General features: G+C 45.7%; 1 protein-coding gene across 1 annotated transcript in view; it reads left to right on the plus strand.

Moving 5' to 3' along the window:
* Positions 1–17,388, plus strand: part of LOC138998591 (protein Daple-like) — a 51,432-nt gene that overhangs the window by 11,340 nt on the left and 22,704 nt on the right. Inside the window, exon 2 of the mRNA XM_070400733.1 lies at positions 15,107–15,213. Within this exon, the coding sequence (XP_070256834.1) occupies positions 15,107–15,213 (107 nt within the window). The remainder of the gene's footprint in view (positions 1–15,106; positions 15,214–17,388) is intronic.

The raw sequence follows: 17,388 nt of genomic DNA on the forward strand, positions 1-17,388 counted from the left end.
ACACCACCTGAATCCACCCAGACCTCTTTAGGAGATCTCTATGAAACACCATGGGCCCGTACTCCTTTGCAGCATGTAGCTCCACAGGGTAGGGGACAAGGATTCAGGACGATGGTCTAGAACATTCCCCTGGCTGAGACCATAAGGAAGGGAGGGCTTGACATCAGGGGTGATGGATCTGTGAGCATTGTGGGAGAGGGACTCAGCACAGGGAGGGCACCCAGAGGCCACCCCCTCAGCGCTCTCTCCCAGCGCCACACAAAGCAGTCTCCTCACATGACTCTTAGGCCACTCTGAGCCACCCTTTCCTCATAGCCCAGGGTAGGTGGTGGGAAGGATATTATCAGCTGGGCCATTTGTGAGGGCTCCTGGGTTTCTAGCAGAATCCCACCTCTTCCTGGAGGGCAGAATCCCTGCTGATTTTTACAGCCAGATGTCCTGTGGGCTCCTCTTCCAGGCTCTGGTTCTCAGGGCTGGAAGCCCAGTGTGGGGTTGAGACAACAAGCTCGTCAGGGGGACCACTGCACTGAGACATGCCTCTGCATTCTCATCCATCACAAGTGAATGTGGGGCCAGCCCAATTGAATCTCTGTCCTGGGAGTCATGTGAGGAGACTGCTTTGTGTGGCGCTGGTAGAGAGCGCTGAGGGGATGGCCTCTGGGTGCCCTCCCTGTGCTGGAGGCTTCTTCTATAGATCCTTGGTTATAATACTGATAATCAACTAGTCTTCAGTTGGTTATTCAAGTTTGTAGTTCCATAATTGAGTTGTAATTCCGATCTGGTCCATGGAGAAAGTGAGTTTAACTTTCACCTCCTTTACTCCCATCTTGGATCACACTGAAAAATTCTGAAATGCACTAGAGGGACTCACTATTTAGGATAGGGTGAGGTGAAATATTTTAAGTGAGGAAGGCATTGTAATGTTAAAATTCAGCTACTAATTTATTTCTGATATATTTAGCACCTAATGAATTCTTTGATTCCAATAGTGTGACAATTAGGTTTGAGGGCGCATGTTTTTATATTAATTTAGACCAAGTCAAGATTTTCCTTTCTTTTTCTTCTCAGTTACAATTATTGATTTTGGGAATAGCTAAACATAGATTAAGAAATCTAACAGTTAATTTTAAAGTCTATTCTAATTTATCTTTGTTCACAATTGATCATTTGAGGATAAATTTATTTCAGAAACACATACCCCAACAGCCAAGGCATCTAAAAATCAAAGAAAGCATGTTCATTGTCCACCATTGCATCTGGAAAAAATGTCTCAAGAATCACAAATAAACAAGGCATGTGACAAAGAGGATACATCTTCATATTCAGGACTCTCTTTTGTGCAAAAGGATGAGGAATATGCGCATCAAGCAAGGCACATTAGAGAGAGGAAGAATTTACAACTTTCCAAAGATGAGTCAAAGCAGAAGTCACGTGAATTTTCTGTAAAATTCAAAACCACTGATTGTCCTAAGGAAGAGCTACTACATGATAACTCTAAAGAAGGAGCAAGCTTAAGACAAATGCCTTCGAATGTGACAAGTAAAATGCTTGATTGTGAGGGAAAAGGTGCATTTGGAAAGACTATCTCTGCAGCATTACAAACATTTCCTAAACGAGAAGAAACCACTCTCAAAATTGTTTCTCCATCTCATGGACACCCCGGGTCTCCAGAAGACTCTCCGTGGGACTCTTCTTCTGAGCTTTCTTTAAGAGACAAGGAATTACACTCTGAAAATGATCACAAACCTAATGCTGAACAAGTTTTAAACAAAAATGAGCAAAGTTTTTATAATGATACAGTAAATGAAAAAGTAAGGACCCTAGTAGTTACATCTGGAGTGAAAGAAGACCAAGAGTTTCCTATGCAGATGACAAAAAATATGAACCCAAATACCACAGATTGGAACTTAGGCATCAGACCTACACCTCAGTCTCATGATCCAAAAAGCCATCCTGAATTGCAGCATCCCTGCTGCAATGGAACAAAAATCATCATTGAAATGAAAAGCCATGGTATGCCTGCTGTTATAAATATTTATAAGGAAACAAAGCCAAATGAAGGCTTGTTCCAGAATCCATTATGTGCAGATAATTTCAATGCTAATTATTGTACAAGCATGGACTCTAGATTAAAAGATGTGAGTTCCTCTGCACTGCACAATGACAGAACATCTGGAGTATCTGTAATTGAAAAACTAAAGCAAGATATGCAAAGTCTTAAGAATGATATAGAAATGTTAAAAGTAAAGAAGCTGTCTTGGGAAAAAGAGAAAGTTCAACTTCAAAAAGAGGTAGAATTTCACTTGCTGTTACTCTTTGTTTTCTCTCTGTATCAATTCTCTGATCTATTAAGATTTTCCACTCCGGAAAAATATACTGTATGTAAAATGAGGTTGTCTAAGTATGCAATTGTATATATATATATATATATATATATATATATATATATATATATACTCGGTCAACTAAATAGCAGGAGTATAGGAAAATATTCTCGTATAATCATCGATGTTTCTCTCTATCCCTCTCCTATGCTGTTTCCTAAAATCAATAAAAAAAACCCACATAAATTGACCTAACCAGTTTGGCTGAGTGGATAGAGTGTCGACCTGTGGACTGAAGGGTCCCAGGTTAGATTCTGGTCAAGGGTATGTACCTTGGTTGCTGGCACATCCCCAGTGGGCGGGGGGGGTGCAGGAGGCAGCTGATTGATGTTTCTCTCTCATTGATGTTTCTAACCTCTATCCCCTTCACTTCCTCTCTCTGAAAAATCAGTAAAATATGTCTTTGAAAAAAAGAAAAGAAAAGGGGGAATGTAATTTAAAAATTGTTCCATACTCTTGAATTAAGTTGTATCCTCCTACTTTAAAATTTTCAAACTGATTCTATTATTCCTTGAATTATCAAATCACATGACTACTAATAGAAGAATGATTAACCTTAGAACTCAGATTTAATTCAGTGGACATTGATGATAAACATTTTAAATGTCAGCTTTTTTCACACTTCAAACTGATCTCTGAGTCATTGACTCAAAACTAAAGAAGACAATTCTAACTGTTCATGTTATACTTACTTTAAAAATGTATCATTTTTATTTTCTTTAGACACGAAGAGCATCTCAAGAAATCTCAGAGCCGTTAACATCTACGCATAACACTTCAAATATAAGTCATTTGGAACTCAGAACACCACTTTTGCAAGCTTCTCAAGATGATAGCAGAAAGAGAAACAGAAAACCACTTGTGACTCTACCAAGAAGTATTGGAACACAGAAAATGTTTGGAAAGGAAACGAACTTTGTAAGTCAAATGCACAAGCAGAGAAAATAAATTTAACTCAGCAATTAGCCTCTAAACTTAAAACATAATTACTATTGTGCCAGGTTCATGAGATTAGGGGGGCATGAAAGCTAACTAAATAGTATAACTTTGGCAAATGAACTTACCATTCAAATGTTCTTCCAGGACAGTTGCATCTCTCCTCCTCTTTTGGTTTTATGTGCCTTTAGGTTTTTCCCCTTAATATTTTCATATAGTTAACCTGATCTACCAGTCTTTAAACTGAATGTCTTGAAGCTCTAAAATTTAGCAATCCTATATAATAAAAGGCTAATATACAAATGGACCAAATGGTGGAACGACTGGTCGCTATGATGCATACTGACCAGTAAGGGGCTGATGCTCAATGCAGAAGCTGACCCCTAGTGGTCATTATGCACCCACAGGGGGAACACTGCTCAGCCAGAAGCTGCGCTCATAGCTGGCGAGTGCAGCAGCAGTGGCAGGAGCCTCTCCCACCTCCACAGCAGTGCTGAGGATGTCCAACTGACAGCTTAGGGCAGTGATGGTGAACCTTTTGAGCTCAGCATGTCAGCATTTTGAAAAACCCTAACTCTGGTGCCATGTCCGTATAGAAATTTTTTGATATTTGCAACCATATTAAAACAAAGATTTATATTTTTCATATATAGTTTATATATTTAAATGCCATTTAACAAAGTAAAATTTACCAAAAAAAATAGGAGTTCCTGTGTCACCTCTGACACACGTGTCATAGGTTTCGCATCACTGCCTTAGGTCATCTATTGGACATCCCCAGAGGGCTTCCAGACTACAAGAGGGCACAGGTCCAGCTGAGGTACCCCCCACTCCGAGTGCATGAATTCCCTGCAAAGGGCCTCTAGTACTATTATAAAATCACTTGTCAGAATCCCCCTAAATAGAAACATTTAAGATAACAACTTAAACACAATGGGTTAAGTTACTCCAACACAATCAGGTACTTGGTAAATTTACTTTCTTGATTGTGACCTTTGTTATTATTACTAGAGGGCGCCTTTAGACAAACTGTCCTTTATAGTTTTCTACTCTATATAAAGACATACATGTTAAATAGGGAAAGATTATCATAGGGATGAGGGGCAGTATCATTGACAAAGTGGCTAAAACTAATGTGATCTGCAGGAGGAGGGTGTGGGGAAGACAGAAAGGGCAGATCCCACCTCCTATGCCTTGGTAACAGTGGTATAAGCAATGGCCTCTGGAGCTGTTTTCAGTCATTTGATCACCAGCCAGGCTATCTTGTTCTCCCTTAGAGGTTGTTGCTCTAAATTATACCTCAGTGTCAAATGATTAACATCTCCAAGGTAATGAGTGTATTGTACAAGCGTGGTGAAGGCAAATGCTTTGCAGTGTTTTTAAGGGATAATTTTTTAAATCTCTAACGTGGCTACTAAATATGTCCAAGGGCATCTTCAAGGATCTTGTAAGTACCACCCTTCCAGAGGCAGAAAATGTTACTTGATAAGCCATCTGCATCACTGACAGGCTCCTGACTTTGGATTCCTTAGCTGGGACCCCCTCTCCCCACTCCCTAGAAACATAAGTACTTTTCAGAACAGTTTCGAACCTATACTTGAAGAGAGTAACTCTGCTCTGATACATTTTCATTGTTAAAATGCAATTTAATGGGAAATTCCATTTATCATTGTGGCTACTTAAAAAAATGCAAGTCATTGAGGGAAAAATAAAATACTAAGTATCTGCTGTTTACAATCCTACAGGGCTCAGAAGCAGCCAGCAGAGGTCAGCACTGAAGTGCTCCTTCTTGCAGGAACAACAAAGCAGATGACTGAGTACTACTCATATGAGGCCAGTCCTGGAGGCACCTTGTGGTGGAAATCCTGATTATAGTTTTACAGGCAATAGAAAACTTGGTGGTTCCTACTCTGAGAATCTTTTTAATGAACCAAATAAACTTAAAATACTAAACTGATTAATATTTGTCTTTAAGTGAAAATTTTTGCCATCTTCTTGCATAGAGAACATTAATTGCTACTTTCCTTACAGCATTTTTATTTCAGTTTTTATAAAATGTCTTGCTGAGCAGTTGTCAATTTTCTAAATACTGCAATGAAGGAAATATTTGAATTTTTATTTTATATATTTGCATTTTTAAGTGAAGTTCACTTATGTCTATATCTTGCCAGCCCTTGAATGACTGATGACTAACATGGCAATGTCAGGACATCTTGATATAGCAACTCGCTTTTGTTGTGTATCAGTTATTAATATATCCATTCATTATCTCATTCATTGAGTTCTTAGTTCCATAATTCGATTGGTTCATTTTATAGTTTTCATCTCTTTGGTAAGGTCCTCCTTTTGTTCATTAATTGTATTCCTGAGCTCATTGAACTGACTTCTTGTATCTCGTTGAGTGTCTTCATGACGGCTGTTTTGATTTCTCTCTCCTTTATATCACAATCACCCATTATTTTGAGTCCCTTTCTGGAGAAGAGTCATTGTCTTCCTGTGTAATTGTTACCTTGGTGGTCCATGCTGCTTGATGGGTTGTTCCACTGCTGGCACATTTGAAGTGGTGAGCACTTTTCTTATTTAGGAACATTTTCCTTTCCACAATTCAGCAGGTGGATAATTTGAGGTCTTTCTTTAGCTGTCCAGTAGGTGGCAGGATAGTGCAGTTTTTGTTTTCTCTTACCTGTCCTACTTAAGCTTGGGGAGGGGGACTTCTCCTCACTTGCTAAGTAAAGCATTGGCACAAGGTTGCCACTGAATTAATTAGATGGAGTCAGAGCCAAAATCATTCACCAAGTCCTGATTCTGGCTGTGCCATGGGGATTGTTTCCATCTCTCCTGGGCTGGACATGATTCTCATTTCCCAAGTACATTTAGCCAATGTAGAGTCACTTGTTGTTCTTCAATTCATTTATTTGCTGTTTTGTGTTGTTTTCTTCTTTTCTTCTCCTGGTGATCTGGGGATAACCATTTAGCCACTTGGCGCAAAAAGAACAAAGGGAAGAACAAAGACAAGTGTCCAGCGGCCCCCCTAGCTGTGTTGAAACGCTTTCAGTCCTCATCGTCCTTGAACATCCCACCCCCTTCAAAAGAGGTTCTCCCTTTTCCAGATACTGGAGGTTCCCTTCCTTTTACCAGTTCCTCCACCAAATACCCTCCCTCATTTATGAAAAACCCACAAAAAAACCCCAAAAACCCACAAAATGACTAACCCATAAAAAAGAAAAATCATAAAGACCACCAATGACCCGTACTGAAAGGCCAGAGGACCCATAGTGGCCCCCTCCTCCTGACCCCAAAGCAGATCCAGAGCCTTCAAACTACCAACACGCCTTCTGAAGACAACGGCCTCCTCTCCTGTCTGCCTACGGTAACCGGAGTGGCTGTAGAAGGAGGAAAGGGTTCCCGTGCTGCTTCCATTTGTTCTGTTGGTGACAACGCTGTTCCAGCCCTAAGGGTCACACCCCATTTGTGAAACTCCTGTCTCTACCTCCAGCCACTGGTATCTATTCAACAAATCCACTTTGGCCTGGGGATGCTCACAAGGCAATGACAAACCTCCTTTCCAGAGGCAGACGCCATGTGAGCATGCCCCTTAGGACACATGTTAGCTACTTCACCTCCATTAAAGCATGTGTGCGCATATGCATGTGCGTGTGCATGCACAGGTGAGCAAATACACACATGCATGCATTCTCTCAGGGCTGGGCCCTCGTGACCCAGAAATTCGACTCCCTCTCCCAGAAGCCTGGTGGTCCCAGGAGAAGCCCAGACCAGCCAAACCATAAAGACCTGGAGGCCCTAGAGTCAGGCTCACTGTTAACCCAGAACTTTGCCAAGCCAGGCCTGGGCCCCACGTCGTTCAGGCATGGGCGGTCTTCCAGGCAGGTGGCCTCAGGCTTTGCTTTTCTCCAGCTGGCTCCTGGGGCCACTTTTCTATAAACACTGGGTCTGCCCAGCCTGGGTGGATGGGGCAGTGAAAATCCTTGCCCGCCCCCTCCCAGCAAGTGTCCACAGTGTGCAGAGGGGAACATGTGCAAGAAGCAGGAAAGTGATTTGGAAAGTGGCTGCAGTGCCCCATTGTCCCCCATTGAGAATGACACTTTGATTTATTATTTTTGAGTGACTTCCAAGGATAGGAACCAAATGTAATATATTACATACATGTGTTCACACTTGTGAAATATATGTGCTTTGAGGTGTCCCCCAAATATATATACTACAGGGTGTCCCCCCAAATGTAAACACACTTTAACAGCTGATAACTCAATTTTCACTCCATTTCAGTGTTAACAGATTTGACGTAATGGGTGAAGCCAGACTGAACTTTGAACAAAGAAGATGTATCCTCTGGACTTTCTTTTGGGGACACATAAAGGATGAGGTGTCTGGCATAGAAAGGGCCACAGTCCAGGCATCCGGGCTGCTGTTGACAGAAGATGTGAACAAAGAGAACGCAGTGATTCTCGGTGTTTGCGATTCCATTGCTTCCTCAGCAGGAGCGCCTGGAGCAGAACTAAGGAAAGCGATGGAGGCGAAAACAATAAGAATTCTTCCTTCCGTTTGGTGTTTGTACATATCTCTTTCCATAGCTGCCCTGGATTCCTCAACTTTATCTTTTACATATCCCCATAAAGAGCCTAGTGGAGAAATTTTTTTTCATTCACAGGTTAGTGTGGCTTCACCCATTTTTTCCAATCAGTTAAACTTGAAAAGTTATGAAAATTCAGTGAGTTATCAGCTGTTAAAGTGTGTGCACATTTTTTTGGAATTCTACTTTCTGTTACATTGGGAGTCATTCTCTTCCACCGGAGTCTCACCTGTGTTTCTATTTGGGAAAGGGTGGGCGCCCTATATTTATGTTCAAAAGGCAGTCATTCTTTTCCTTCGGGAGTTGATTTATTATTTCTTTTCACTGTGTTCACATTTTTTGGAGCACCCTATGTTTACACTCCATAAGGCGTCATTCACTCTTATCTATGTTTATGCTCCATCGGGAATCATTCATGTTTATTGGGAGGCTGACCTCTGTGTACCTGTCTTGGGGGACACTCCATGTTTATGTTCCATAGGGAGTCATTTCTTTGCATCAGGAGTCTCCCATGCTGCTGTGTGTATTTGGCCGGTTCCAGACACATTTTGTTTCCTCTTGCTTACTAAAGGTGCTCATTGTGGGATGTACTACACCTGGTGATTTGGGTTCTATAAAGATTTTTTTTTTTTCATTTGAGCTAAGGTACTGGGAAAGAAATGTTAACATAGTCAGTACTCTGAGCACTTTGAGTTCTGTATCAAATAGCCATTGATTCTTGGAACACACAAGGATGGGTTTGTAATAAAATGAGGTGTTGTAAAAATGAGTTCTACTTTTTCTCACTGCTTGTCACTGGCAGTGCTGTTGGGGGTTTGGGTCTCCGGGGTCCCTGCTCAGCCCCCCAGTCTCCCCCGGCCCCTGGAATCCACCAGCTCCCTATGCCAGGAGGTGAGAGCATGGGAAAGGGAGGTTTCCTGTTTACCATGCAACAGCGTTTATTTTACGTTCCTATTGGTTGAATCCCATTTTTATATGGGATTTATATCAAAACAGGAGGTAAGCTTAAAGTGATCCGTTGGATTTTTCCAAGGCTACTCAACCAGGAAGTGTCAGAAGAAGGAGGCAGGGAGGAAGGCAGGTAGAGATCCCCTCCTGACCTAATCTAATGGTGTTCTGTCCAGCTGTCACCTGCATGCCCCCTTCCTTCCTCACCAGACCTCTCCTGTAAGGTGCCTCCTGTCACTTCCTTTCCTATTCTTTCCTGAGGTCCTGCAGCTGTGGGAGCCGCCCACTCAGCCAAGCTGCCCTCCCCAATGCTTTGAGACAAACTGAGCAGCACCACCTGCAGGCCTCCTCCCCTGCACCTTTGGCTTTTGCAGGATCTGACACTGGCCAGTCATCCCTGGGAGCTCTCAGCCTCTGTCCCATGATTCTCTCTCCTCTGGGACAGGTTTCTCAGGGCTCACACTTGCCAATCACTCTGTCACTCACTCATTCCTTCCACAAACACTCATTGACTGCTTCCACCATGGAGGTAGCTCCCTCCAGGACCCCTCTGTTCCCCTAGGTCTGACGCTCCCCTCCTAAACTTTAAGCCTGAGGTCGGCTGCCTTAGATCCTCTGTCCAGGCTACGTGCTTCCTCCACTCTCCCTGGTTCCTCTGGGCTCCCTAATTATTCAAGCAAGCCCGCAGTCCATCATAGAAGCCAAAAGCCTACGGTGCAGGCTGGACCCCACCTCTCTCCTTATCCCACATTTGATAGGTCCTCTGAACTTGAGAATGTGTGTAGAATCTTCCCACTCCATCTTAGATGACTGTTCTCATCCCAGGTCCAATATACATCCCATTCCCTGGGTTTGCCAGGGACTGGTCAGATGGTCTGCCTGTGTACCTCAACTTTTCAGTCCTATGGCACCTCTCGGCATTCACCCTGGGTGACCTTCCCTTTTGAACCTTCCCTACCTCAGCCTCCACACTAGTTACTCCCATCCCTTCGTGGTCTAGCTTCTCCATGGGTCACCTCAGAATGCGCCCAATGCTCTACCACCCTCCAGCCCAAGAAAAGCTCATACATGTCTGCCACTTCCATTGCAATCTTCCCAGAAGGCTCCAAACACCTCAAGCCCCAGCCTCTCCTGGGAACCTCCAGATCTGTTTCCAGCTTTTATGTCCCAGAGACACCTCCAACTCGAAATGCTCAGCACACGATTCACCATCCTCCCCCCACCAAAGCCTCTATGTTCATCCTCTCATCACATCTGTCCCCCATCCAGACCTGTGCTGTGCCAGCATGTCCATGCGTGAACCTGAAAGGGTGGGGGCGCGGCAATGGTGAAGGATTAAAGAAGAAAGACAAGAGAATAGAGCTGGGGCTAGGTGGGACGCTGCCCTCTGATTAGAGAGACACTGCCATGGCCTGCAAGCTGAGCCTATTTTTATAGCCAGATTCCATAATGCAAAGTAAAGGCATGGTCAAAATGTTTACAGTGTTCTCCCAGGTTTCTAATCTACTCAATTACATGCACCTGAACACTATCAAGCACCTCCCACAGCAAACCTCACTTAGCGACACGGACCACAGGTTCAGACCATAAGGTCAAGCTTACAACTATAGCCTTTGGCTATAATTTTGCCGGGACTTGCAAGTGGCTTTCCCATGAGAGGATCGTGTCCTCTAATTAGTCTGAAGCTTGAACCTGTCCAAACACAGTAGTCACTCTCCTCACAGACCATGTTGGTTATCCCCCTCTCTCTTTCCCATGTGGTATCCAGCACTCCCTCAGATGCTTCCTACTCTGATGTTTCTTCAAATACCCAACCACACTCAGGTGGTGGGTCCTCCGGGCAGTACCATGTGTTCCCATTGCTGAGGGGGCATCCCAAACCATACCCCACTGAGCTCCATAGATGCACCTCTACCCTGGCATGAGAGCTCTGTGATCTGGAGAGTGGGAAATATCCAAGTGACAGCTCTGGGCTAAGGTCTGCCAGCAGAGAGGGTGGGATCATCTAAGGGGCACTCCCACTGGGGAGAACAGCAAAGTGAGAAAATTAGAAAAGGTTGGAAAAACATCGGGAAGCATACAGCCAAGTGTTTATCAACCAACCAGAGGAAGGGTAGGGAATATGTTTATCTGTATATATATATATATATATATATATATATATATATATATATACACATATATATATGCACACAGCTCATAGATTCCCTCAGAAAGCTCTCATTGATTTCTCCAAACAGGTGTATTTATAGCCAACCTATGCTTGCCCTCAACTAACAGATGAGTGTGGTTCCAACGTGAATGTTGTATGATGTTTTCTTTTATGCTGGCAAGTAAAACAAGCTGAAGGTGTCTATGAGAACCTCACTCAATCAGGTCGTCCTTTTCTGAATGGCAGCCTATGTTCCTCAATTTCTTATAATGTATTTGTATAGCACCTTGGCCCTACCACTGGCCCTGTTTCACAACCATCAGTCCCTGTGTCACTCATGGAATGTTTTATATTTGCAACCAGCCCTTTCACCAGGTCCAGAGAAACCAAACTTTCTGTCCACCAACTGCGCTGAATGCCTGGGGAGGGTGCTGACTTTCATTCACTGAGCAGCTACTGTGGGTCAGACTCCTTCTAAGCACTCTGGGGAAATAAATGGATTTACTTCATGTAGTTCCTGTTAAATGTGGTGACAAAAAGGGTGACTGACTCCCTCTTCCCAATTATCACCAGGAAATGATTGAATGAGAGACAGGCATGCACTCCAGTGTGTAAGACAGGAGGGAGACCCTGTAGGGACTTGGGTGGGGGTAGTGAGGGTGCTGAGTATATGCAACACTGGAGGAGGTTGGTCAGATGGAAGATGAACATTGTCATGCCTGCTCTTGAGTCTCCCTGGCACAGCCCTACACACTGTTATTGAGGCCCTCTGGGCAGATATCAGCCCTGGTCCACCTGTCAAGGCACAGGATGTGAGGTGCTCAGGGAGGCAGTGAGGAGCTAGTGCCTCAGGCAACCCCTCCTCCTGCTCCTCACCCCCAGCCTGGAGGTTGCAGCTGGGAGTCCATTCCTCCACTGTGGCTTCTCTGCAGGAGCTTAGGAGACAGTGATCTGGGCAGGTGGGTAGGGACCAGAGCTCTCCACACTGCCTGTGAAACAATCACCCCCAGAAATCAGGGTGAGGGCAAAGCCGGTCCTTCTGGGGCTGCAAGGGAAGACCTCTCCCAGCTTCTGGTGGTGCCAGCTATCCTTGGTTCCTTGGCTTGGAGACCCATCCTCCCCACCCAACTCTGTGTCCAAGTCACACGACCTTCTTTCGGCCAGTGAGTCTAATTTCCCTCTTACAAGGACACCTGTCACTGCAGTGAGGGCCCAGCCATCCCAGACCCAACGCCTCCTCTGAACTTGATTACAACTGCAAAGGCCCTATTCCCAAATAAGGCCATGGTCACTATGTCCCATCCGCGTGGATGTGGGGACACTGCAGAACACACCTCAGGACAGGTATCACAGGGCACACGGAGACATTGAGGCCCGAGGTGGAGTGGAAACACCAGTTTCATAACAGTAAGGTGAGTAGAAATTTCCTGTAAATACTGGTAAATGCACCCCCAGAACCAAGGGCACATTTTCCTGCGGGCAGGAGGCCTCTGTACCAGGACCTGCAGGGCTTTCCTGTGTGAAGCGAGAGCTCATCTCTGCACTCACCTACTCAGAGCAGAGTTCTGACAGTGGACACATTGCAGCCTCCCACCACCAGGGGGCGACGCGTTGCCCCTCGCAGTGCTCTGTCCTCCAGGCATCACCCGGAAGTCCCGCCTCTGCTGGGAGTCAGCAAGGTTTGTCCAATAGACAGCAGAGTCCAGGGGTGCAGGCTTGTTTGGCCTGAGTGGCTGCTGGCAGTGCAGAGCCCTGAAGCCTGGAGGGGGACGTGGGCCTGGGGGAGGCAGGTGGAGCCCTGAGGCGGCTGCCCTGCAGCGAGGAGGTCCTGCAGGCGTCCTAGGAGGGCAGCCTCGCTGGAGATGTGCTCCCTGAAAGGAGTCAGTCAGCTTCTGCAACAAAGATGGGAAGTGGGGGCTGCGGGGGGGGCAGGCTGAGGACTCCTCGGTCTGCGTGGACCAGCTGCTTAGGGAGGTGCCTTCTGAAGTCAGGGTTTGGTTTCTGAGAAAGACTCCTCCTCACAGGCCAGGCCCGCCCTCCCCGCGGAGGGTGATGGAGCCCCGCGCCTGCCTCTGCCCTACGTGTCCCCAGCTCAGGGCGCTGTCCCAGGGCTTTCCCGGCCCATCTTCCTTTGACGGACCGGGATCCACCTCAGGCAAAGGGTTTGGGATCAGGCAGAATGTCACCAGGTTGTAAGAAACGCCATAGACCCTGACCACCTGCAGCAGGTCATGCGTCCACTGGATGTGGGCCCAGGAGGTCATTGGTCCACTTCGCACATCAACCTTCTCTCCTGGCATGAAGGACACCAGATAGGACTCGTTGCAGGGCCCTCATCATAGTGCCTCGGAGCTTGGCGTCCCCTGAAACCTGTGCCAGAGGGATGAGCTCTCAGGATGCGTGTCCATGAAGCTCCAGTTCTTTGGTGACAGGATCGTCCTCATGGGACCCAGAGTGTGTCACCAGCCCATGGGGACGGTCCCTGGGCATCTCTTGAGTCATTTATCAATCAAACATCAGGTCTCTGCAGAGTATGTGCAAGTCCCATCACATCTCATGTAAGTGCTTAATAACTTCAGCAACATGAATGGTATTGCTTGTTGTAAATGCTCTACTAAGTTACAGGTTATATTGAAGACACCACATTAATTCAAAATTTTAGATAAATTGACGTAATTAATTCCAATTGTGTGTTGAACGCATTCAACCTGAGTAGTTTATACATAAACTAGAGGCCCAGTGCACCAAATTCATGCACTGGTAGGGTCCCTAGCAGCTTCCTGCTGGCAGCGGGATACACCCTCCATTCCCCCAGCCAGCCCCGCCCCCTGGTTCAACTCCAGGGCAACTCCCCATGGAGTGGACACTTTGCACACTATTATGTAAAATTATTTTTATGTCTGCAGATTTCTAATTTCTCTTTTCAAAAATAGATTTCTATTGATTTTAAAGAGGAAGGGAAAGGGAGAAAGATAGAAACATCAATGATGTGAGAGAATCATTGATCAGCTCCCTCCTGCAAACCCCACATAGGGGACTGAGCTCGAAACCTGGGCATAGGTCCTGACCAGTAATCAAACTATGACTTCCTGGTTCGTATGTTGACTCTCAACCACTGAGTCATGCTGGCTGGGTAATTTCTCTTCTCTCTCTCTCTCTCTCTCTCTCTCCCTCCCTCTCCCTCTCTATTTCTTTAAGTTATATTTGAGCTTAATGCCCTGGTCATAGTATGCTCTTCAAGTTGATTTTCATGCAGGGGCACCAATAGGGAGTTTACAGGTTATATTTATTATTTGTTCCCTAAAGAATATCCCCTGTCTATGCACACTCGCCTCTGTGAAGTCATTCTCATCTGCCCAACTGTGCCTTTCTCTGGAGTCTTGTAGCATTTAGTGTTTGCCCTTCAGCAATGACACGTGTATATCACACTAACCTGTCTGGTTGAGCTCACCTGAACCCACAATTGAAGCAGCCCCCCATAACCTGCTCTTCCCCTCAGGTTTCCTCTTCCAGCCTCTGTTCCTCAGAGTTTAATCTTTTACGACTAGTGGCCGAGTTGCTGGTCACAACTGCTAGTTCTGTTTTGGGGTCTTCCTTCCCAGGTCCAGCAGGACTGCATTTGTGGAGGTCTCATTTCCCAAGTGGACCTTCGACACCACTCTATGCCTCCTCCTCCAGGCTCAGTGGGCATGTCAGAATGAGTGCTGTTAGATGTGCAGTGCTGCAGACAGAGATGTGTAGTGGTATTTTTCCAAGGAGCCAGATGGTTGCTTGCTGAGGCAGTCCCTCCTAGACTTAGAAGACGAAAGGCTGTGCTAACATGGGAGGCTCCAGTGCTGTGGCAGATTGCTCTGTGCTGCAGCTGCCAGTCTGTGTTGCTGGGTATCAATACTGTACACTCAGACTGGTTTTTAAAGTTTCTGTCCTGTGGGCCTGTGCATCCTACCATGTGTATAATGATGCGTTGATTTTAAAAGTACTGACTCCTTCAGCATAAACACTAACAGCTTGTTGAAAAGAAGGATCCCTGAGAGTAACTTGCTGCCACAATTGTCAGGTGTTTGCAATAACGTTTTGTCTGTTCCATTGGTGCAGGTGAAAGCTCCCAATCTGGAGGCCACAGTGAGGAAGTTTGATGACGTCTGTAAAAAGGGCAGTGAAGGCAAAGAGTGTGACAACCTGTTCACCATCATTGCCCATTTGTATGACTTCCACCTGGGACAGTCTTTCCTCATATTAGTCATTTTGGAAAAACTTACAAGAAATTTCACAGAGAAAGATAGGAACTGATCCTATTAACACATTTCGTACCGCTCAGGAGTTTTCTCATGTTTCCGAGTCATCTGTTAAGGACCTCTCAGGAGTGTTCTCATTTTTCACGCCCAAGGAAAAAAGAGTGAATCTAGATACTTATGTAAATTTTTTTGGTCCCTCTTCATAGAGGAAAATGTTTTACGCAGTACCATACATTAAAAAAGTACTAGGAACTTCAATTGTTTAATTGTTTTTGTGAATAAAAATGTTATAATTATTGAAAAACAACACCTAAAGTGCATTATGATGATTTAAATAACGTGCAGTTTGCCCAAAAACATGCAGTCCTTGGCGTCTGTCTTAGCAATTTCTATGCGGTACGCAATGTGTTAATGCTGAGAAATGTGGGCTTTTTGTTGAGAAAAGATAATGTTTTGTCACTTTAAGTGACCACAGAGAACCAGGCCAAAGCCAGCGGGGCAGGCAGCAAGTTCCAGGACAAGGCAAGGTATGATGGGTCACTCGACCTGCCTCCTGACTACCTAAGTGTTCAGAAGCTTACCGGCACATAGAAATAAGTGGGGTTAAATGCTATATTTCATTTCCTATTAATCTGCTATCTTCTGCTTCTGTGATTTGAATTTTTAATCTTTAAAACTAGAGTTCAGGTGCACAGATTCGGCTCTCCGACATCCTCCAAGGAGTCCCAAATTGCTAGAGGGTGCAGGGCTGGCCAAGGGACCCCACTGGTGCACGATTGGGCCAGGGAGGGATCGTGGGAGGGCTCCAGGGCGTGTCTGTCCCATCTAGCCCAGTCCTGATCAGCTGGACCCCAGCAGCAAGATAACCTACCAGTCACAGCATCTGACCCTTGGTGGTCTGTGTGCATCATAGCATCTGGTCAATTGGTCGACGGTTGGAGAGACAATTAGCTTAATATATATATATATATATATATATATATATATATATATATATATATATATATTTGAGGCCCAGAGCAAGGGATTCATGTACTGGTCGGAGGGGGCCATGGCCTTCAAGGATCAGCCTGCGGTGGAAGTCCACTCATTCTGGTCAGCACTAGAAGAGCATGCTAACCACCACAGGGCAGATCCTACATTGAGTGTTGGCCCCCTGTTGGTCAGTACGCTTCATAGTGACTGGTCATCGTTCTGGTCATTCTGTTGTTTGGTCACTGGGCTTTTATTATATACTAGAGGCCCTGTGCATGAAATTCGTGCATGAGGTGGGGGAAGGGGAGGGTCCCTCAGCCCAACCTGCACACTGTCCAGTCTGGGAGCCGTCAGCGATGTCCTACTGATGGCTAAGGCTCGCTCCCTGAGGTTCTCGGCTCTCTGCAGGGCCTGCCTGCTCCACACCATGGAGATGGCAAGCAGGCCCTGCTGGGCGCTGCCTACTGGCCACACTTGCTTACTACCACATCCCCCCAGCGACCCACCAGCAGGCCCTGCTGGGCGCTTGCCTGCTCGGGGGTCCCCTTGATGATCTGCCAGCAGGCCCTGGTGGGTGCTGCCTGCAGACTGAATTTTCCTGCTTGGGGATTCCTGTGGTGACCCACCATGCCCGGCTACCTGTCAACAGGCCCTGCTGGGTGCTGCATTCGGGCAGTGCTTGCCTGCTTGCAGATTGCCGGGGTGACCTGCCAGCTGACCCTGCTGGGGGCTTGCCTGGTCTGGGTCACCATGGCAGTGCCCACTGGCCTCACATTGCTGGTGTGACACAGCCAGCATCCTGCCCTGGCTGCTTTGGGCACCTCCTTTTTTTCACAGTGATGATTAATTTGCATATTACTCTTTTATTATATAGGATGATGTGAACAAGCCTTTTTTCAGTTTTAAGAAACAGGATAGTTCTTCAGTTTAAGAATTGATTTAACACTCATGTATTCAAAAGTTATTTACTGAGGAAGGCCATTTGGCTTGGGGCTCAGGTGTCAGCACACCTGGACTACCAGCTCAGCCAGTGGACAGCCCTGTACCTGAGTCTTCCAAACCTCAGTTTCCCCTTCCAGAAGGCAGAGCTGAGCATGGCTCCTACCTTGATTTCTTTTCTGAAAATCAGAGTAGGGGAGGACAGGTAAGCCCAGGATGCGTGAAGAG

This window comes from Myotis yumanensis, unplaced genomic scaffold (assembly GCF_028538775.1).
Source record: "Myotis yumanensis isolate MYYU_CA2020_CCGP unplaced genomic scaffold, mMyoYum1.0.hap1 SCAF_20, whole genome shotgun sequence".
In the NCBI taxonomy this organism is placed as follows: domain Eukaryota; kingdom Metazoa; phylum Chordata; class Mammalia; order Chiroptera; family Vespertilionidae; genus Myotis; species Myotis yumanensis.